Genomic DNA, 23,366 nt, shown 5'->3' on the forward strand with positions numbered 1-23,366 from the left:
ACTCACCTCCTGATATCTGGCTATGGTAGCTGAAAACGAAGTACCACTGGAATTCTAATACCAACTAGTTTCAAAAGTACTATTGATGTAAGTGTGAGAATATGTGAGGAGGGCTGAATTAGGAAAAAAATTAAGAAAATCTTTCCACTTTTTTGGGGGGGAGGGGGAAACGAAACAATTTTCATGGCATGACAGCACAGCCTCTACCATGAGAGGTAAGGGAGGCAAACCAACCAGATAAACCAACCCCCTCCTCCTTGTTAACGTCAGCACTGCCACCAAGGGGATACCCCCCCCCCGCCTTCACTAAGCAGCCCTATAACCTTTTGGACTCTGACTGGTCCAGCCCCCACCTATACAGAGTAGAGTAATATGATCCTGAAGTGAATACCTTAAGGGTGCTATGTATTACTACTACTCTATAACTTTTTTTAAAAAAACCAAAAACAACCAACTTTTCTGATTACTGACACTTTAGCAAGGTGATTTAAGGCAATGCTGCTAGGTTTTTTTAAAAAAAAACAATAACAAAGAAACAACTAATTGTTAAGTGGGAAAATGATATTAAAACTTATTAAAAATGCCTTGCATCATTTTTATAATTAGCATTATAGCATTAATAACACCTTGACATATTTTGCTAATACTTTAACATTTAAAAAGATTATAGCTGGGAAAGTGTTTCAGCGTTAATTAAAAGCTCTGTTAACCTGAGGTGATGAAATAGCACCTGCCACAAAGATTACACTGAACGTATGCTGAGCTGTGAGAGGTTCATTTCCCTGCTAAGTCGCTGCTTGTATTAAAACCGTGCCCTTTTAAAAGTATGAAAGCCCAGCACTAAGGGCATCAATACTTTGCTGTTCTTAAACAAGTTGAACTTTCTGTAGTCTATGGGAAAACCCAAAAGAACCCCGAGGAAAAACCACGGTGGGATCCTGTATCTATGAGGGTAGAATGCACAAGAGGAAGCTTTGCCAGACCAGATCCTTTGCGAAGTAAACGGCTTCGGCTGGGTTAGATAAGTACCGTGCTTTAGCATATCCAAAGAAGTTGCCCTATGCCACAGAACAAACAGGTAGGCCTTTCCTCTACCCGCCTTACCTAGCTGCTATGTGGGAGAACAACAGCCAGAGTTGTGTGAGAGTGAGCTGAAAGCAGCTTGTGTTTGCTCTGTGCTGGATCTTTGGGCTCTCCTGAAAACCTAACGGGAAGCAAGATCTGTGGGCAGGCTAATGCTGTGATTCCCCTCCATTATGGTTGCCATACGTCCGGAATTTCCCAGACATATCCAGAATACTGCAGCTGCAAGCAGTGTATAGGCGGAAAACAGCAAAATGTCAGGGAAAACCCAGACGTATGGCAGCCAATGTCGACAGTATCATTTTTGCCTCAGAAATAGCTAAAAAATGTCCAATTTCTTTGTGATTTTTGCCCAAAACTAAAAAAAGTGTATATGTGCGTAAATAAAAACATCTATTCTATAGACACCACAGTCTCTGCCGACCTTCACTCCAAGGGAACTGAGCATCAGATATGTGTTTGGAACCCCTGGAGTTTGGTGTGGCATGTAACAGTACGTTTCCTTCGGTCTGGACCACGGTTTTTACATCTGTCCCCTCATTAGATAACCGGTTCACTAAGTGAAGCTCAACCATTTGCAGTGAAGAAAAGGGTAATTCACTCTTCGGCTGGAGCAAAGGGCCTATTGTGCAGAGTTGTTGCAGTTCTTCCAATGTGGCTATACTGCTTTACATTTATTTGGAGGGTTCTGTTTCGTTATGAAACGGACAGGCGTTTCTATAAAGTACACAATTTTTACAATGAAATAAGCCCACAGGCATATCCACAAAAATCATGGTACAGAGAAAGAAGTCTTGTTTTAACTCACCAGTTGCCTATAATGTGCTGTAAAGGCTCCATAGTAGGCTACACAAGCTGCAGCTATGAACACATTTCCAGTGATGTTTGAAATCTCCGCCTCAAAATTCAAAATACTCTCTTCCCACCGGACCTGTTCATCTCCTAATGCAGCTGTAAGTTTTCCAGCTCGATTGAGGCGAGCTTGAGTCAGTGCCATGGTCCTTGCTAAATAGAGTGAAAATTACTAAACTGTTTATTTTAAAACAGTAGTAAGGTTGCTTTTTTTTGAAAGACATTCTTTGGACCTCTTTACATAATAAAGGATTGCATGTCCAGAGTTAGAAATGTCACAGAAAATCAGAATATGGGAAGCGAATCCTTTGTTCTTTGTTGACAGCTCCTAGCCTAATTCCTTTCAAACACTCTATCCTTGGGTATTGTCAGGGAACTGCCATCGGAGCTAGAGGCGGAGGGAGGGCTCCAGAGGGATGCCGGAGAGGGTCCCAGTAGGGAGAAAGGCAGCCCATCTGCTGGGGAAGGAAATCAGCGTAACACAAGTGGAGAAGGGGGGCAGATGGGGGAATCAGAGAGGAGGCTCCAGGACTCTTCACCGGAGACCAGCAGGGAGAGCACGGGTACGCCACTGCCCACGCCCTCCCTGCGCAGAAGACTTCCGCGCAGGGAGAGTAGGAGGAGACTTGGCATCAAAGAACTTCTTTGCTGGAAGAGGTTCAAGAAACGCCCACTGACGGATTCTGCCAGCGACTGAGACAGTCACGAAGTGAAGGGCTGTCCAGACAGAAAGGGTTCAACCAGGTAACCTAGCCAGGAGTGGTGGCAACTTACGCACGAGCAACCCCTAGAACCATTACAGGTATGTATCTACACATGTAAACTAAAATAAGTTGCTCAAGTCTGAGCCTCCTCAAAAACTTGTACAGGACTCCAGAGATATAAAGGCTAGAAGTAAAAATCATTTCATCAGATGTCCCCATCACTGGCACATTCTCCCACAAATTCATTTAGAGTTCTTCTGTTCTCTAGTGTTTCCTTGGAAGTGTCACTCCCCAGAGATGTTCTGAAAATGTTAAGGAAAGATCTGCTTGGACAACAACTCCTCAGATTTTATGTAATTCCTATGTATGTGTTAGATTGTTACATAGCATGATCCGCCTTCTGGTGTATGAATAGTTTGCCATTGTCAAGTTTTGTGTAAATATTTGAAATAAAAACAAATTTATATATATAAAAGATGCCCTCATAAATGGATTTGTATGTTGGATAAAGAGAATGACAAACTTCGTGCATGTGAGAAATTTTAGATGTACAAACAAGCTTACATTCTTAACATGTTTGTAGATCAGAGTCTTCTGGATGTCTAATTGCTGAAACACCAGCAGGCATTCCTGACAACTAAGGCTGCAATCTGAACCCCACACATCTGGGAGTAAGCCTCAGTGAATTCAACAGGACTTACTTCTGGGCAGGCATGATTAGGAAGCAAGATTGTTTTATTTTTTGTATTTTTGTATTTTTTGATCTCCAACCTATTACTAGGCTCTGTGTACGGCTCCTAGATATCATTCAGCATCTTTGATTAGCACTGTAGACTCAATGAGTGTTTTTAGATTTAGTTAGCCCCATACAGTGAAAAAGTATATCTGAAGCATTACTGTAACGTTATTTTCATGGTCTTTAAAACAGCCACTTACCAAGACCCTCTTTTTCTTCCAAACTTCTTTCATATTGGTCTTGCAATTCCTGAATTTGTTCTTCCACTTGCCTCAGTTTTTTTTGTTTATCACGAAGGGTAGCCAAAGTCGCATCAAGCTCTGCCTAATCGGTATTAAAAATGGATGCTTATCACTGCTGTGCCAAATTCTTTGCACAACATGTTTTGTTCACTTGCACAACAGTTCTGTTAAGGAAAATGCCTGGTGCTCTTCATACTATACACTGATAGTGACTTCCTTGGGATCATGCAACACTTTCTAGGACTGGACTGGACTTTGAACATAGGCCTCAGATTTCCACATCCAACTCTTTTACCATCGGACATTAGGCAGTATTGACCAAGGCAGCACCAGGAGTGCCAACTTAGAGAGTCGAGGTGTCTTTGGCCCCCTCAGTATCTGTTGGCAGGGGGGCTGACCCCCTCAATATTGAGGGGGCGGAAGAGGCTCCTCCTGAACGTGAGAGAAGAGGAGCCGACAACCATTGAAGCCACGCTGTGCTGGGCTCAGCGCTTGGTCTCCTCCTGACGATTAGATATCACCCATGTGATATCACCCGTGTGCAAAACATGCTGGGCACATGACATCACCAGCGTGTGACATGTGTGACATGTATAATATCACAACATGCACTGGGCCCCCTCAATCTTGGGTGCAGCAGCAAAGAGTGCACATTGTATCATCTGTTAAGTGTACTCAACAGCTGCAGCCCACACAAGGGCACACAGACTTGAGCCCAACCTTGTCAGCTTGATCCAGGCAATAACATCTGGCAGGGTCTGGAGTTGTTGGTTGTGGCCTGAAGAAGAAGGCGGTTTTTAACAATCTTTTCCACCCACGAACACCCTTGTCCTCTTGGCCAGGATGCGTAGGGTGACGATGGAAGAGGGGGAAATGAGAGAAAAGATATAAAAAATGCACTGCAAACATGAGCCTAGTGAGGAAAAGATGGCTTTCATAACCCAAGGCAGGGCTGGTTTGGGAACAGGGAGTATCGCATCCCCATGGAGGAGTCAATCAGCAGGCTGGTTGTGGCTTCTGCTGGGCGGAAGGGATACTCCTAAATTATAAGCCATTGCCTCTAGCAAGAGAAATCTCTTCTCTTTAGCAAAATAGCTAGCCCCAGAAAAGACCAAGAAGTGTCACAGATGAAAGGAATTTTCTTTTTTTCCAGTCAGTATTAAATAAAACATACAAAAAAACATTGAAAAAACAAGCACCTGTGCAGCATTTAACTTCTGCCTTTTTGGCTCCACAACCTTGACAATTCGAGAGTATAAATCCATGGCTCTCACCCACATACACATAGACTTGCATGCCTTTGACACTTTCTCTACTTTTTCCGGTACAAAATCGGGGTTGTTGATATATTTCTGAAGCTTAAGCAATACTTGACGGCCTATATTTTCTTTATCATATTCTAAAAGCCTTCTCAGGAAAGTGGAGTCTCCAAGAAGCTGTTTTGCTGTTGCCCAGTCAGGCCTGAAAGATTAAAAGAAGTGGTGGAATTTAGAAATATATGCCCCAGAGAATATATTAACCAATGCAGTTTCATGTATTTTTGAAATTTCCATGCTTTATTACCAATGCTAGGATGAAATTTATACTTGATAAAAAACTAACTGGCAGTTACATTTCCAAAGCACATTTCATTAACTTGAAGAAGAGAAGAAACTTAAAAGCACTGAGACAGGCCTTGGGAAGAAGATATGAACAAAGGAAACAGCTTTGATGCTTCGTGCTGCTGCTAAAATTTTGTGATAATATGAATTCAAAGTCAAGTGGCACGTCTATGGATTTCATCTAATCCAGAGAGACACTTGCTGAACTGGCAGCCAAAGTTGCTGGTCCTCTACAGGAACGTGCCTTCTAGGTTGCTATTGTCAAAACTGTTAAATTATATAATGTCATGATCTTAGGTATGGGAACCAAGTTCAACAAACTTAAGATTCAATCCTATGTACACTGGAGATGGAATTTAATTTAGTGAGACTTAGTCCGGAGTATACATGCATAGGATTGTGCTATTAACAACAACAACGTTATTTATACCCCGTCCATCTGGCTGGGCGGTTTCCAGCAAAATATATTGGACCCATCCCAATAACTAATAAAGCCATAAGCAGCACAAATCAGTTATCAGCAATCAACAAAGGCTTGGACGCTTCCATGGGGAGATAAATGATTCCAGCTGGTGGCAAAAACGGTATAGAGAGTTGAATTGATCTTCCTTAGGCAGAGATTTCCAAAGGGTGGGGGCCACAACTAAAAAAGTGTGTTGCACTTCAATTATCACTGTAGTTAAAGGAGGAATACAGTGCAAACTGATCCCATTGCATGGTGTGTATCTAAGAAAAGGTGGTATCTAAGATATGCACCACCGGCTATTTATGCACGACACATATATAAAACATGCAGGACGGTCCTGTGCACTCAGGAATAAGCCACGTTGTCCTTGTGGCTATTTTACAAGCCTTATCATACTATTATCCATAATCAACAGATAAGTATAGGGAAAGAGTGGGAAGGAAGTGGCTAAGGAGAAGGAAAGCAGTGACTGAGGAGACATTTTGTTGTTGTTGTTGTTGTTTAGTCGTGTCCGCCTCTTCGTGACCCCCTGGACCAGAGCACACCAGGCACTCCTGTCTTCCACTGCCTCCCGCAGTTTGGTCAAACTCATGTTGGTAGCTTCGATAACACTGTCCAACCATCTCATCCTCTGTTGTCCCCTTCTCCTTGTGCCCTCCATCTTTTCCAACATCAGAGTCTTTTCCAGGGAGTCTTCTCATCTCATGAGGTGGCCAAAGTATTGGAGCCTCAGCTTCAGGATCTGTCCATCCAGTGAGCACTCAGGGCTGATTTCCTTAAGAATGGATAGGTTTGATCTTCTTGCAGCCCCTGGGACTCTCAAGAATCTCCTCCAGCACCATAATTCAAAAGCATCAATTCTTCGGCGATCAGCCTTTTTTATGGTCCAGCTCTCACTTCCAGAAGGAAAGGCAAATGAACTTCGGACATCTCAGGACACCAGATAGTTCCACATGTCAATTTTGCTACCTTTGGACACTTAAGGGCAGTGTTGGGCCATCCTACTGGGATATGCTTAGTGAGCAAAGCAGAGCCAACTGTGGAGTCCATTGGAAACAATTTTCCCCAAATCAAAGGCATGTAGAATTGTGAAAACCTAGATAACTTCATGGTGGCTGAAATGCCCACAGGATTCCATGATGATAAGCCAACATAAAGTACCCTTCACCAAGTCCTTCACCCAGTGTCCATCATGCACTTTCCTACCCAATTCCACACCATACAACAGTTCTGCACACTGTTGAGTACTAAGTGGTTCTTACAAGAGGCGTTGCAATAATCAAGACGTGCTTCTGTTCTGGTATGATATTAGCATTCCCTTTTTGAGTCATTCTGAAACATCCAAGAGAGTCACACTTTGGGAAAACGTTAAAAAGGGTAAACAAATTGACCTTTGAAAACTGGACTCTTTGTTCTTTCAAATATTATACCAATATTCGCAGTGGCTTTCATTTGCTTTCTGATAAATGTACTTGATGTAACACATCCTTAGATTCCTTTGGGATATTCATCAGTGGCTGACTTTGCCTGAAGCATATAACAGCATGATCAAACTCCCTAATAATTAGCTGATTTGGAGGAGAAAGTCAGAATTTGGCCCAAGCTCATCTAAACAGACGTGCTTTACCACTAGGGAGTTCTGACTATTCCCACACATCTAAACCACAATTATAGTTTGTCATGCCCAATTAAATTTGAGTTCTTAATTTTTATCCCCCCAACGCTAATTAGTATCATTATCATTAGTATCATTAGTATCATGACACACACACACACGCAAGTCTCCTTCATAATATTTGGCAGTATTTCAGAGATCAAGAACAGAATGAGAAGGAATGGAGAATGTGTGGCTTCTGCTGAAATAACCATCTCAGATCTGCTGATCTTCACCTGTAACATTTTGTAATTCAAAATGGATACTTGTAACAGGATGCCATTGCGCTCTGGGTTTCCCCACTGCCTCAGGTACTGGCAAGAAACCTTGCGTTCTGCCCAGACGCTGAGATCTAGTGCCGAGGGCCTTCTGGAGGTTCCCTCATTGCGAGAAGCAAAGCTACAGGGAACCAGGCAGAGGGCCTTCTCGGTAGTGGCGCTTGCCCTGTGGAACGCCCTCCCATCAGATGTCAAACGATCAACAACTACCTGACATTCAGAAGACATCTTAAGGCAGCCCTGTTCAGGGAAGCTTTTAATTTTAGTGTATTTTTAGTGTATTTAGTGTAATTTTAGTGTATTTTTGGTCTCTGTGGAAGCTGCCCAGAGTGGCTGGGGAAACCCAGCAAGATGGGCAGGGTACAAATAATAAATTATCATCATCATTATTATTATTATTATTATTATTATTATTATTATTATATTGAAGCATAAGGATACCATGCATGTTTGCTGCACTGCGGAGGGGAACATGACTCTGTTGGAAAGTGCTCTAGGAAATGAGCATCATTTCACATGAAATCAAACCTAAAAATCAAGAATGTGGGTGAGGCGCTAGCTTACTTTGCATTTAGAAGAATGCAGATAGCTTCCATTACTGTCATGACAAGATCAGGCGGCTTAGTGAAAACTCTGATTTCAGAAATATCTGCTTTATCTAAAGAGTCAAGAGCTTTGTTAGCTGCGTCCAGAGCTGGAAGAGCCTCATCCAAATCGCGCTGAGCATCATCAGCTATTGCCTGAGTTTCCTCCGCTTTTACTTTCGCAACAGCTTCATCTTCTTGGACGACACGCCGAACCTGGGGGCGGGGATGGCCAAATACATCTTTACCAAATGAATAACAGCTATTAAAAATGTTAACCTTTTTCTTACTTTAATATTTGGTTTTCCTTGTTCAAAATATAAGGAAACAAAATAGAAACGCAATGTGCAGTAAGATTGTGAAATACAATGCAATTCTGTGATTTCTTCTTCTTTTTAAGTCACCAATGGAGGTTGTACTGCCTTTGAGATCTTCCTGTTCTAAAACAATCAACACTCCTAGGAACACTGCTCTGAGTGGTTTGAATAGATGTACTTTATCAAAACAAAAAGGGCAATAGACCATGCTTCAGCCCTGAACTCACTTACTAGGGAGAAAGCTACATTGAACTCAGCAAAGCTTACTTCTGAGTAAAGATGCTTACGATTGTACTATCCCTTGCCTTTTCAGTAAAGTGAGAGTTCAAAGAACCATGACCAGCGTTAAGTCATGTGGAACAATGATCTAACACGGGGTAGTGGACATGGTGCCCTCCATATCTTGTTGGATTTAAACTCCCATCAGCTAGCATGTCCAGTTATTGGAGATGATGGTAGTTGGGGGTCCAACATCATCTGGAGCAGGCATGGCCGAACTTGGCCCTCCAGCTGTTTTGGGACTGCAACTCCCATCATCCCTAGCGAACAGGACCAGCGGTCAGGGATGATTGGAATTGTAGTCCCAAAGCAGCTGGAGGGCCAAGTTCGGCCATTCATGACCTAGAGGGACCCATATTAGCTACCCATGTTCTAACAGTCAGTACTTTGCATACCACCCCCAGCACCTTTCATCCTTTCTCATTATGGGGGACTATTGAATTCTTAAGTTAATTGCGCCATCTAGGAAACACTGAGCAGTAAAAATCCAGTCTGTTTCAAGGGCACAGGACTGCTAAAGATATGATAAACATAAAGAATAACATATGTGTGTACATAGCGAAGAACAGATAGTACTTTGCACCTGATCAGCATTTTCTTGATCCACTGCTAACTTTTCCATCAGTGCCTCAACATCCACAGATTTCTCCTTGAGGACTGGCTCCAAAGCTGATAGGTCTAATTTCATTTTATCAACAAGTACGTTTGTCTCTAATAGTTTCGTTAAGCCATTCTTCACACGATCCCGAGCCTGAGAAATAATTCAGAAGATCATAAAGAGCTAGGATATATATATATATATTTAATGGCTATTTATCTCAGCTGACGTCACCGGATACAAATGCCTATATGTAAAACGACTGCACTGCAGTCTCTTGTCACTTGTGGCTAGCTTCACTAAGATCACTGGCACTGTATAATTTTAAGTCCTTTTAGTGCGAGTGGATGATAGAGGAAATTTACAAGAAATCTCAGCACTTGGATTTCTCATGCAGTCATACACCATCTAGGCCTGGGGTGATAAAAGCAAATGTTAAAGGCATTTCTTATAAGGGAAAAAAGGACCCAACAACATGTATCCTATATTTACAAGAGAGAAGTAAAATGACATTAAAGGGAAAGAAGGCATAGATAAAATTCAACCTACTGAAACAAGCTGCTTCCTTTTTTCGCCCAGCATGGTTAAATAAAGGTTGATTAACTCTAAATAGGAAGTGGGCGTTGTGTAGTAGCGCCGTCGGAGCTCAGCATAGTACTGCTCTGCCATCTCTGTCACACTCATGTGAATGTCTACACACATTCTGGAAAGTTTTTCTTTCATGCGTTCACTTCCAAGGTCAATGTGCAGGAAAAAAGTCCTTGATACAGAATTAAGTGCTTCTCTGGGCCACTGAAAAAAAGATGAAAAGATTACCGAGATAATCTTACGCCAGTTATACATTCAGTGCCTCAAGCGTTTTCCATCAGGGTTTTGGTGGTGTTTCTCTCCCCGCCCCCCCCCCAAATGACTGCGATGTTAGAGGTGCTTTACATTCTAGCAGCTTTGAACAGAGCTGAGGCTGAAAGAATTTGTGGGCGCCAGGAGACAGAGTTGCAAGCTAGCACAACATGTAAGACAATAGAACAACATGTTTACTGCTCACATTACATGAAAATTAAAGTGTGTGCCTTACTTACTGTTTCCATGCTTTTTGGTGTGTGGGTTAATTTTTGTCATGCCTCTTTTAAACCAAAACCTTTTCTATTCTAGAATTTGGATCACATTTCAAACCCTCTACATTCATTTATCTTGTTGCTGCCTTTCAGTGGGTAGGTCAGTCGGTCTGACATTCAGTCTGATCATTTCCACATTGGCTATGAGAGCTGAGGTTAAAGCCCACTAGTGAATTTATGACTGAAAGTTGAGGTTCAAACCAGGGGTTTCCTGATTTGTAGCTCTGTCTCTTAACTAATAGGCTCAGACTCAGGACTGCAACTTCGACTGGAACTGAAATTTTGCGGAGGTCGTTGTTGAAGGAAAAGATTTCAATAGAAAGAAACGAGCCATTTCAATCAAATATAACAATTATGCATCAGCTGGACTTCTCAACAAAACTGAAATTAGTTACCTGCACAAACCAATCAATAGTGCAGCAGTTCACAAGTGATGGAAACATTCGACAGCGTGCTCGAAAAGCGTCTCCTACAGGGCTCATACACAGAACAATATGTAGCTTCTGGCGAACTCGATTAATGAAGAACTGAAAAACCTGAGAAAAGGCAGTCATGAATGTTAATTCAAGGATAAGAAGAAAGCACAGCAGTAATTAGGTTGTTAGCACAAATAAAACTGAGGACACTCATAAACTGTAAAAAGCGGTAGGTTGGGTGACTTTATGGGCTATTTCCATATCTAACCCATGAGTTTAATCTCTGATATAGGATGAGAACAGCAGCAACAGGAAAATGTCCTCTTCTTTTCGTAGCTGAAAATTACAGATGTGAGAATATGTACAGTTATTTAAATATTGTCGATGTCCCCTCCAAAAAAGTTAATATAATACATTTAAGGTAGTATTTATAATGTGTCCTACCTCATCTCTGTTGCCCTCTGGTATACCAGCTTCTTTTGCTTTGGGTCGGGTAGCTGCCATAACGAACTCCAGCTCGTCTTTTTCAAACAGATTAGGCACCTCTCCAGAATTCAAAATGTTGTTTATATCTTCAAGAAATTCCTCTACAACAATCTACAGATTTTGTAAATATCGGTTTTGAAGAAAAGGTGTTGCAGAGTTAAAAACAGCAACTCCACCATCAGAAAATAAAAGTATCAGCAAATCACTAAAAAAAAACAACCCTTTTATTTGCTCTAAAGTTAGACTATAAGAAGAGTCTGTCTCGAATATTTTAATGCACAGCTTCACTGGATGACCCCACGTTCAAGTATTATGAGGCAACGAAGAAGTATACTTTTTTGTCCACTTTCTACACCTTGTTTTATATACTTCCTCTTACTCTCCCTGCCTTTCTTTCCCTAAATTAAAAAGCTCCAGATGCTATATTCCTTTCTCATAGGGGAGTTGCTCCAGGCCAGTGATCATTTTGGTTGGCTTTTTCCTGCATCTTTTCCAATTAGTATCATCTCCACTTTGCTGGTGGGAGTGCACAGGACCCTGACTAACAAGTCAATCAAAACTGGGCCTGGAATACAGTGAGTTGAAGTGCAGTGGCAGATCCACTGCTGCATTCGAAGGCTGGCCTGCTAGCTCAAACTGAGTTGGGCAGGTTGGGGGAAAGGGGTTTTTTGGGGGGGGGTTGCGGCAAAGGGAAGTTATTCAAAAACTGTGATATGCTAGTTCTAGGCTGTTTAAGTTGGGAGCTCCAAGGACGAGGCCTCTAAGCAGATCAGAGAAGCTTTGTTTGGGTACACAGTGCATTCAAAGATGGTAGCTCTGTGCCTTATTTGGGGCTTTCCCAGTAGTTACTGCCTGCTGGAGAACCACCACCAGCATTCCACATGATTGCACAAAGTTGGGGCCTGCACTGTGGATTTTCACACCCGCTTCCATATATTCCATGATTTTTCTATAACCAAGCCTGTTTTCCATTGGAGCTGCTACTGAACTTTTGACTTAAATGGTACCCAGAGTTCCTCAAATCTGGGTAGTCCCTGCAATGAGCTTTTCACAGCCTGAACAATCTCTCAAGGTGCCATATCTAATTAACAACCGCTTTGTGATATCTATCACCTGTAAATATTGAAGGAAGGAAACCTGAACTAATTTAGTGTCGCCAGTCTCATGCTGGGGAATGCTCTTAGACCAGCAGAGATTTAGCAGGCATTTCATGAAGACCTTCTGGGGCCAACAGGCCTACACGGGAATTTAAATTTTCTTGTTTAGCAAGTCATTTTTATGATCATTCTGTGGTTTTATTACTACGCTGTCAAACAGGGCAATCCTATTCACATGTACACAGAACCAAGTCCTATTGTGGAATTCAACATCACACTTCTACTAGTGTACTGTCTGAGCAATCATATCAGCTTGCCAGATGGCATGACCCGCCCCCCCATTACCTCACACATACATTGCTCTGGGGGTTCTCCTGACTTGCCGACCCAATTTAGTGGGGTTGCAGGGGGAGGAGAGGTGAGAAGCCTCGTTGCACCGGTGAAAGCTGTCGCACAGGGCTTCTGCTGATGGGCTTGTTAGGTGAATCCTGCCCACAGAACCTTAATCCCATATCCTTCCAACACCCAGTACTAAGGGTGAAAATTCCCTTAATTACTATGTGGCAGTCACTGATCATTTCTGGCTCCTGCTGTTCCTCCTGCCAACCTCCTTTCTGGCTCCTGCTGTTCATCTAAGGCTGTGATGTACTCACAAGGCAGCTTAGAGAATAAAGAAATAACAGCCAGCAAAAACCACTAATAAAAATAATAAAATTGCATGCAAACATTTTAGCAATCAAAAATGTTGTAAAGCATTTTAATAAAAAGCTTCAGATATCTTCCTTAAAAATGTTTCCTGTTTCTATGAGTTATTTGACCTTTAGTTATTTTATGAAGCTTATTATTCCCTTTCTGAATCATTTTGGTTGTATAAACAACACTGTATAAATCAGGTAGCATTTTATTACCCAGATAAGATTTTAGCAGCAAGCACAAAGTGAATTTGATTTTTATTTCAGCTGTCCATACCTGCGTGTCCGTGAAAAGGAAAACCATATCTTTGTCTTCCACCCCTGCCATTTTATATAGCTTCCTAAGGTCATCATGAAAAGTGTCGTAATTATAACCACGGCTTAGTTCTATTTGAAAGCATTTGTAGCCACATATGTGAGAGGCGAGTCTAGTTAGAGACTGCTTGCCCGTGCCTCCAACTCCAACAAGAAGGGCATTTCCTCTTTCCTGGCGAATCATTCGAGCAATTCTGTGGGGGAAATTGAACATAAATTCGAAATGGTTAGCATTCATATGAGCAAGAGATATAAGCAAGAAGCCTTTTCTCACTACCCTCCTCATTTATTGCCATCTTACTAAAGCAGCACAGCAGTGTAAAAGGTTTCTTTCATTCTGGAAATCCACATTCATGCCTGCGAGAAGGAGGGCCTCCAGCAATAAAGGGTTTTCCCTTTGCCATTCTGAACTTAAGCAATGGGCTCATTATACTCAGTCACACCGACATTTCTATCTATGTTTTAGAGACCCAAACGACATACGTACTTCATGCCCACCGGGACAATTCCCAGATCTACACACTAAACCAGAACTCCTTGCTGAGGAGGAGCCCATTGTGCAGGTACCTCTCCAGCCCAAGGAGGTCGCAATCCCTTCTCTTGAAAACTCCAGCACAGAAGTCATTGTATGACCACATCTTCTCCTGCTGCATTGCAGCCAATGACTCCGAAAGCAGACTGCACCCTTTCAGATGAACAGGCTCCTTTCACGGAAGCTAAAGTTAGCAACTACAGTGGTACCTTGGGTTACATACGCTTCAGGTTACAGACTCTGCTAACCCAGAAATAGTACTTTGGGTTAAGAACTTTGCTCCAGGATGAGGATGGAAATCGTGCTCTGGCAGTGCGGTAGCAGCGGGAGGCCCCATTAGCTAAAGTGGTGCTTCAGGTTAAGAACAGTTTCAGGTTAAGAATGGACCTCCGGAATGAATTAAGTACTTAACCCGAGGTACCACTGTATTTAAGGCTCAGTCTTAACCTGCCACTGAAATAACACCTGAGGTCTGCTCTTATGAAGTCCCCAGCCTAAGCCCTTTGTGGAGCTGTCCAGGGTGCCATTGAAGCCTTCCCGTGACTTGGCTTGCCACTGCTGAAGCACAAACCTCATTACAGCCAACCATACCCTGGGCCCTCCCAGTCCCTCTCAGTATCAAGAAAATATAACAAGCAAATAGAAACAGAACCTATTCAGCTCACGCTGACACAAAACCCCACACGTACACTATAAAAAGGAATACGTTTCGGCACACCACTCCTCCTCTCCTTCTTCCCCAGCCTTATACTGTACTCAACACTAATGTCTCAAAACAAATGTAACTGGTCTGTAGAAAAGACTTTACAACTTGAAATAAGAGACACTGCACGTACTTTTGTAAACCGAGAAAATCTTCAATAAAAACTGTTTTTAAAAAATAAAGCAAGGAACTTCTTTACAGAAACATACTTTCCATTTTATATGGGCATGCTGTCATTAGTTTATTAATATAGTATTAACTCATTTATATTATTGAATTTTGGTTAATGGCAGTGTAATTATTTACCTTGAAACATGCTCTATAGCATCTTGGAAGAATACCAGTTTGGTTTCCTTAGCGTTAGTTATATTATAATCATCCAGATAGTCTTGCAGAACCCCCATAATCTTTTCTAGATCAGTTAGCTCTTCATAAATGCGTTCAGCTTTCTCAACTCCAATCTAAAATGAACAGAAAAGGAAAATAAGATTGTGATCAAAAGGAATGGAAATATAATGCTACCCCAGCAAATGCTGACTGTAAAAAAGCATAGCTTAATGGTGATAGGAGTGAGTCAAAGTCAATAGAAATGTGAGCCAATTAATTATGTGAAATTTTTGCAGACTCTTGGGAAATCATTACTTCTCATGTTGGGCATATGTGTGAATATTACAAATTAGGGAGACAATCCTTTCATCTGTGAGCTCATCAAGCTCATGTGAGAGGAGATCCCAATCAGCCATGCTTGGGAACAACAGATCACACCAGCCATTTGTTTTATTGAACCATTCAATTCCTTCCTAGAGTTTGGATTTGATATCCCGCCTTTCACTCCCTTTAAGGAGTCTCAAAGCGGCTAACATTCTCCTTTCCCTTCCTCCCCCACAACAAACACTCTGTGGGGTGAGTGGGGTTGAGAGACTTCAGAGAAGTGTGACTAGCCCAAGGTCACCCAGCAGCTGCATGTGGAGGAGTGGAGACGCGAACCCGGTTCCCCAGATTATGAGTCTACCGCTCTTAACCACTACACCACACTGGCTCTCCTAGGCCAGTTACTTATGCTCCTTGGCACATGCTATTTGTACACAGGGCCTGAAGAGAAAAGTGAAAGCTAGATGCATGTGAGCTTCACACTGAAAGTCATAATTTGTGTATTTCACCTTCCAGCCACAAGAGTAAGCTAGTAAAGGTAAAGGTACCCCCTGACCAATAAGTCCAGTCGCAGACGACTCTGGGGTTGCGTGCTCATATCGCTCTATAGGCCGAGGGAGCCAGCGTTTGTCCTCCGGGTCATGTGGCCAGCATGACTAAGCCGCTACTGGCGAACCAGAGCAGCGCACGGAAAAGCCGCTTACCTTCCCGCCGGAGCGGTACCTATTTATCTACTTGCACTTTGACGTGCTTTTGAACTGCTATAGAGTGCTTATTGGCCAGCTTATGAGAAAGGAAAGAGGGCTCATTTACTGTGCAGCAGTGACCATCTGGGAATGGATCATGTCCAATTGTTTTTAGGCTACCGGATATTCAATTACCTGATCTACCTGCAATCATATTATTTAAATTTAGCCCTAGATAATATTTTCATCCGGATGCTAGTAATCCCCCCCCCCAATATATATATATCAAACCTGAGATCCATTTACTGTAATCAGTAAATTCTATTGTTTATAGCCAATGACCATCACAATACGAGCACAAATCACACAGCTACAAAACAAAAGACATTGCATGCACCAGACCAGGACAAATCTACAACGACCCAAAGTTAGGAATGTTCCTTCTAATCAGCATCCCTAGAGTCTAGTGCTTGCACTATCCAGTAAGGTTGCCCTTTTCTGACCATACTAAGAGTATGTTAAATATAACTGAAAATGTGTATTGCCTTTCTTGTGGGGAATATCTGTATGATGGCTGCTTTTCTAAGCAATCTTCCTGGAGAGTTTACTGAGGATCATCTCCACTCTTTTGAATGACTAAAAGAAACAGACACGGGGTGTAAATATGTACAATTTTTCTGGCAAAGGTGTTTAAGGAGATAACAGAAATCACTGGGCTAAAGCTGACCGAAAGTCCAGAGGTAGCATTATTCTCAATTTACGATGGGGTGGAAGGTTCACAGGCTATGAAGGACTTGCTCACAAATTTATCGACAGCTGCATGAATTACAATAGCTAGGAAGTGGAAGGGGCAAGGCGAATATAAAATGGAAGAATAGTATAAAGAGGTGAGGGATATAGCTATTAATGATAAATTAACATGTGCTATAAAGGTAAGATAGGGAACATGCAGGAGAAATGATTTTGAGGAGGCATGGAAGGTGTTTGTAGGATTTGTACTGTTAAAATGGAAAGGAGTCAAACCATCGCAAGAGGTGTTGAAATTTTGGAAGGTTGGACAGTTAGAACGGAATGGTCTTGGGGGAGGGGTGCACATTTTTATTGTAATTTATTTACTGTTCTTACTTTGTTTAAAAAAATAAAAATAAAAGAAATCAACACTATCTATCCGTTCATATGATTTATCATCCTTTCCACAATTTATGATTGAAATCACTTGCCACTGAGCAAACTCAGTTGGAGGAAATACAGTTTCATGAACACAAACCCTATTTATGTAGGTAAATATTTGGTAATTAGATGTACTGAGGTTTATCTCTCAAGGCTGCAGATATTGCTCTAGGAAAGATTCCAATGCAAAGAAGCAAGAAACCCCCAACATGCTCCTTCCATATGCCTGTGCCACTGCCATCTGGTGACCAGCTGTTTGCTTTCTGCGTTGATTTGATCTGTCAGCTCTGAAGTTGGTTCAGAACCTACTGCTGAATCTGACAGCTCCTTTTAATTTAATGGACATTTCACATCTGAGAAAACTCCATCTCCATAGCACAGATAACATTCAAGTGACTAATGTTTCTTATGAAAAATTATCGGGCAGTCCTAGCAGCCTCCACTATTTATTTATGAGTGATATCTCAGCCCCAAAACTGCTGCTGGAGGTCTAGGAATGAGGCCAGCTGAGTTGTCTGTGGCCAGCAGGAGACACATCCAGAAGCTGACAGAAGAAATGGACTATTCAAATAAAGATCAGATGTCAAGCTGGCTGGCAATTTTTTTCACTCTATTCAGTTAACTGATGGCAACGTTCTTGGTGCTGCTCACATTCAAGAATTATTTGCAAGCTGTTTCCAAGGCCTCACAATACTAGTTTTTTCAATTGTTATATAAGAAAGATGTTGTTGGCATCCATCTGTCTCAAGAGAGAATGGAGTGCGCCTCCAGGGACGAAGTCAAACCATTGTGTTAGCAGCACTGAAGTGACCTCCCCAGGGTGCAAGCCTGGGCAGGATGTATAGAGGCCTGGGCTGCCCAGATGACGACAAGACCCCCCTCTCGACTTTGCTGATACAGTGGTACCTCGGGTTACATACGCTTCAGGTTACATATGCTTCAGGTTACAGACTCCGCTAACCCAGAAATAGTGCTTCAGGTTAAGAACTTTGCTTCAGGATGAGAACAGAAATCGTGCTCTGGTGGCACGGCAGCAGCAGGAGGCCCCATTAGCTAAAGTGGTGTTTCAGGTTAAGAACAGTTTCAGGTTAAGAATAGACCTCCGGAACGAATTAAGTACTTAACCCGAGGTACCACTGTATAGCCCAAAGGAAAGCAGAGCAATATGTTTGGCACCAGCCTGGCTGCAGGAGTTGTTGGAAGGAGGTGCACAAGGCACCATCCAACCATCTTAGTGACGCCACTCCAAATTTCTGTAGGGTTTACTTCTTACCCTTTTCTCCTCCCAGAGATTTCCCACAAGCCAGTGGAGGAAATGCTTCATGTGCATCCAGGGTGGGGGGGGGGGAAATGTTTTAATTCTTAGCAGTTTTTATCACATCGCACTATAATTTTTTTACTTTTATCAATCTGGCATAAGAACCGCACTAAATCTCACCCTAAAAATGCCACCTAAATTCACAGTGTTTCTACAGCAGAGTTCATTTACTTTACAGGTCACATTGTACCTCAAAAACAAGAGCCCAATTTTATAGAAATCATAAAGGCATCATTCTATCCAGTTTTATTTTCTACGGATTCCTCACCTTTATGTAGTCACCAAATAAGATGGGTTTAGACACAAATGAGTCTGGATCAATAGAGACTCCAAAATATTTGCCTACAATGTAAAATAGGTGGGTTAAGTTAATGTTAATTCTGCAAGCATGAAGTATGCAGATTAAATATAATATATACTAGTAAAGTAAGAATCCTTACTGGCCATGTCAGATAACATGGAATAAAAATATTGTTTATCTTCGCTACAGATGAGACGGTCATGGAAAACTCTTTGGGACTCGTGACAGAACAGCCTGAATATCTGTGCCTGGTCTCGAACTGACATGGGGCTGCATTGCAACATGCCTGCAATAGAAAAATACATTAAAATTGTGATAATATATGTAAAAAAACCTTGAAAACTTGAAAAAATCCTTTTAAAGCAAATTTAAAATCAATACTTAAACATGCTTGCAGAAGATTTGTTGGGTTTTAAAACTGTTAGTGACAGCTTTTGATGTCCAATTAACACACATGTGTTCATCATTTATTGGTTGCAGCATCAAACTGCAGCTTGGTTTTATCCTTGAGTCACCCTAAATTAATCACCACAACAGAACAACATATGGTTGCAGGGGGGAGTCTAGTGATGTTGGAGAATTCTGATGAAAACAGAAAAGGGAATGGAAATTGCCAGTACAGTTGTACCTCCTTTGGCATCCAGGATCCGTTCCGGAGCCCTGGACGCTCGACAAAAGGGATGCTCGACAAAGCGCCACTCTGCGCATGCACAATTTAGTGTTTCTGCGTGTGCAGCAAACCTGGAAGTAACCCGTTCCGGTACTTTTGGGTTTGCTGTGGACATTCGACAAAATGGACCCTAAATAGGACGGACTCAAAATGTGGTACAACTGTATTTGCTTATTGGTCCCCTCTCCTGTAAGATGTAAAAAGGGTAATACTCTCTAAAATCTTAGTTTTGTGTGGGATATCACTGGGGGGTATCAGCAAAGATACTTGAAGATTTGCAAAATCTGCTTATAAACTTTGCATGAAATGGGGGGAAAACCCAAGAGTTATGGGGGAGTGGGCTGTGGCTAAAAATAATTAAGAAATTGACTATCCTGCTCATCCATTAAAGGATATTTCAAGGCAGCAACATTAATGTATTTAAAAGCCTGGTTTCGGTCTGCTGAGTAAGATATATAAAATCATTATATAGAGAGACATTACAATGATCACCTATAAAAATAACTGGGAGAGAGAGCTGGGTTGTCAAATTCCAATAGATGTTTAGAACTGGATTTGGAATAACATCCCCAAGCAGAAAGTCAGCACAAATTTGAAGATAATTTTTGCAAATTCTCCAATAGTATTTAGCCCCTACAAGTTTTAACCATATTTATAGTAATGTTTGTAATACATGTTGGCGATGACAGACAATAAATGTAGATAAGGTCCGTATTTTCCAGTTTTGTCTCAGAATAAGGAATTTTTGGGTAGAAAGAATAAATGAGATTGAATTTATAACAGGTTATATTTAAGCTCTTGTAAGACCCTTTGATTGTACTCAGTGTGATCTGAAGATATAGAACTGTACTGCATCTTTTAACTGCTGGAATGTTGATCTCTGCAAAGTTAAAGAAAATAAGAACTCCAACTGATGAATAATAGATTATGAAATTATGGGAAATGGTATGCACGGTCAAACTAACTAATACGCTAAGGGTTAGAGAGGGGTGACAATATTGGCATACTTATTATGTACTGGAGTAAAAAGCTCAATCTAATGCACAACCCTGTGCACTTACTTTGTTGTGATACAAGTTATTTTGTTTTGTTTTAAAGTATGTGATGTACATTATGCACAATTATGATAAACAAAATAACCTTTTGATTTTAAAAAAGGAAAGAAAAGAAAGCACATGGTGTTGAGTTAACAGCACAGCTTTACTTTTACAATTTTACTTTTACACAGTATTGCATTGGCTGTCTTCTTCTATTTCAGTACAAGTCTACACTACTACTACTAACTTTTCTCTATTCTCTTGAAATGAACTTTCAAAATTCACAGTAACTCGAGAGGAATGCAATGGACTGCTTTTTCACAGCAATATGCCAAGAATAAAGTTATTTAAAGGTAAAACATAGCATGCTAACATTAGACAGTAGAGAAAAATTACTGGGGAAAATAATTATTGACAATGCGAGCACAAAACTGGTACAGAGATTGTGCCAAGTGGAAATACACCTTACCTTGCACACATTTTGACAAATCACGTAAATTAAACACATAATGGGATTTTGCTGGTGTTGGAAGGAGATCAATGCTCATTCTTTGATATATTTCAACAGCAGCCTCCACTATACTTTTTGCACTCTGCCTTACTGTTGTAGAGAAGTCCGCCAAAAATCCTTTTAAAATAGCCTAGTACGAGGAAAAACAACAAAACAAAACTTAAGCTCAAAATGTAATTAAAGTTTTGTGGTGTTGTCTCTTTTATTCTACTCAAGCCAGCTGTGATTTCAATGTTTCTTTTAAAAAGTGGAACTACATCTTTTTATATTAACAGAAATGCACATCCTGTATTTCTTTCAGGCATCTGCTAGTCCAACTATTGATCTATTATTGTGTTTGAGTGCCAGTTCACATATTCAGAAAGCTTTCCCCATTCATCCCAGTGAGAAACTTCCATGTGTGCAAAGAAATCCATCAGCATGAATGGTGAAATGTGAACAAGCAATACTGCTAATGGGTTTATCGTGTTAAGGTGCAATTTTCAATGGCAAAGATTTCATGGTAAGCTCAGTAGGTAGGGCAGGGATATTTGCAGTTGGTTTGCTCTGATGCTTTTTAAACAACTTGCTTTATTGTGAAGACACAGAAAAGGGTGATGGCACCAAGCAATATTAGACAGAACTATGCAGACCATTTACTGTGTCAAGCAAATGCTGAATATAACAATGTATTTCAGCCTTATTTAGGAGAATCTCTCTCAAAGAAAGAAAGAAAGAAAGAAAGAAAGAAAGAAAGAAAGAAAGAGCCATTCTACATCAAAGATAGTCATGGCTAGCTCAAAGTTATGTAGCTACATCAATTATTTTAAAGGCCTTTTCATTATCAGTATCATTTCAGAAGCAGGAAAAACCCACAGATTTTAGCCTGAAGTTCATTGGGGTGATTAATACTTGCTTCAATTTGCATCAGTCCCCACCTTCAGCCCCGCACCCATAGGTGTGGCTGTGAGTGAGAAAGAGGGCATTTACTTACTTACTTACTTACAGTTTAATGCCAAAATAGGCTTCTAAGCAGTTTACAAAGTATAAAAAACCAACTTACACAAACAATTACAATATACAGACCCATAATTCAAAAGCTCACTAATACAGTGCTATGACCCTCATGGTCCCTTCCAGCTCTACAGTTGATTCTATGATTAAAGAAATGCATCAATTAAAAACAGGATCATGTGGAGTTTTTAGAGAGTGCCGTGGGTACTACCCACTTCTTCTTGCTTATCTACCACAACAATAGATCCTCTTAGATTTTTGTAACTTTTTTAGATAGCATGATGACAAAACCACTAACAAATCACAGGAATATGGACCAGAGGTGGTGTATGATAAGAGAAAAAAAATATTTGAGAATCTATAATGATTCATATCTCACAACCCTGGTTTTGTACCAGTGCTAGAAAACACCATTCTGTGATTTTTATGGTTCAGCCAAGAGAGATGCCAAACATGATTTGAGGACGGTTATAAGGGTGGGGAAGTCTAGGGGGGAAATTATGGAATTTCAAGAGGATCCATCTTACTGGATACAGCGAGTGTGTCCATGTGCACATATACACATTCTCTCTCCTGCAGCACCCCACTTGCTCATCTGGTATCTACAGACTTGGTCTAAAGTCCACTGATATTTAAAGGTATCAGGACTCTGCATTCAGTGCCAATCTTCAATGGCTTGCATAAATGCATATCAAAAACTTTCAGCACTTCAGAAAGTAACACATGCTACTAAGAATCTGTATAAGTCCAGCATCTCAGAACAGCGGGTTATGACAGACTGAACAGAAGAATCTATTTTTTGTTCTTTGTTACTGTGGGGAAGTTGCTACTGACCTCAAAAATTTGTTTAAGGCTATGCTCAGAGGGTGTCGGAAGACACAGCATCGCGAAATGTCTAATGAAACGTGCTGTAACTGGATTACGTCCACCACCTGGAGGTGCACAGGCTGAACAAATAGTTACATCCTAGGGGGGGAAAGATCATAGATATTTTGTGTCAAAACATAATACTTAAGTCTTTAATCCTATAAAAACTTATTTCTTACATTTAAACCACAGCTCAGATAACATGCCTGATTCCCTATTCTTATTTTTAATTCAGCATCAAACTGTACTGATGAAATTCTATATACAGTAAATATCAAGGCAGGCTAAAATTATTTGTGGTGGCTTGAACCTTAAACCTCATTCAATGCCCTTCAGCAATCATCAGGTGTAAGGAAATGCTGTGTCTGCATAAGCTGAAGGGGAAATGAAGCAGGTAGAAAGCAAAATGAAT

At 41.1% G+C, this 23,366-nt stretch overlaps 1 protein-coding gene across 2 annotated transcripts in view; it reads right to left on the reverse strand.

The window, feature by feature from the left end:
* DNAH6 (dynein axonemal heavy chain 6) overlaps nucleotides 1–23,366 on the reverse strand; it is a 119,567-nt gene that overhangs the window by 50,922 nt on the left and 45,279 nt on the right. For both annotated transcript variants that reach the window (XM_083592576.1, XM_083592577.1), the window contains 14 exons: nucleotides 22,922–23,053; nucleotides 21,053–21,224; nucleotides 19,016–19,162; nucleotides 18,844–18,917; nucleotides 15,057–15,211; nucleotides 13,478–13,709; nucleotides 11,370–11,522; nucleotides 10,905–11,045; nucleotides 9,944–10,186; nucleotides 9,380–9,547; nucleotides 8,181–8,416; nucleotides 4,817–5,078; nucleotides 3,576–3,699; nucleotides 1,892–2,088 (listed from right to left, as the gene is read on the reverse strand). In XM_083592576.1, coding sequence (XP_083448702.1) covers nucleotides 1,892–2,088; nucleotides 3,576–3,699; nucleotides 4,817–5,078; nucleotides 8,181–8,416; nucleotides 9,380–9,547; nucleotides 9,944–10,186; nucleotides 10,905–11,045; nucleotides 11,370–11,522; nucleotides 13,478–13,709; nucleotides 15,057–15,211; nucleotides 18,844–18,917; nucleotides 19,016–19,162; nucleotides 21,053–21,224; nucleotides 22,922–23,053 — 2,436 coding nt within the window. The remainder of the gene's footprint in view (nucleotides 1–1,891; nucleotides 2,089–3,575; nucleotides 3,700–4,816; nucleotides 5,079–8,180; nucleotides 8,417–9,379; nucleotides 9,548–9,943; nucleotides 10,187–10,904; nucleotides 11,046–11,369; nucleotides 11,523–13,477; nucleotides 13,710–15,056; nucleotides 15,212–18,843; nucleotides 18,918–19,015; nucleotides 19,163–21,052; nucleotides 21,225–22,921; nucleotides 23,054–23,366) is intronic.

Source organism: Podarcis filfolensis, assembly GCF_964270895.1.
Source record: "Podarcis filfolensis genome assembly, chromosome: 17".
In the NCBI taxonomy this organism is placed as follows: domain Eukaryota; kingdom Metazoa; phylum Chordata; class Lepidosauria; order Squamata; family Lacertidae; genus Podarcis; species Podarcis filfolensis.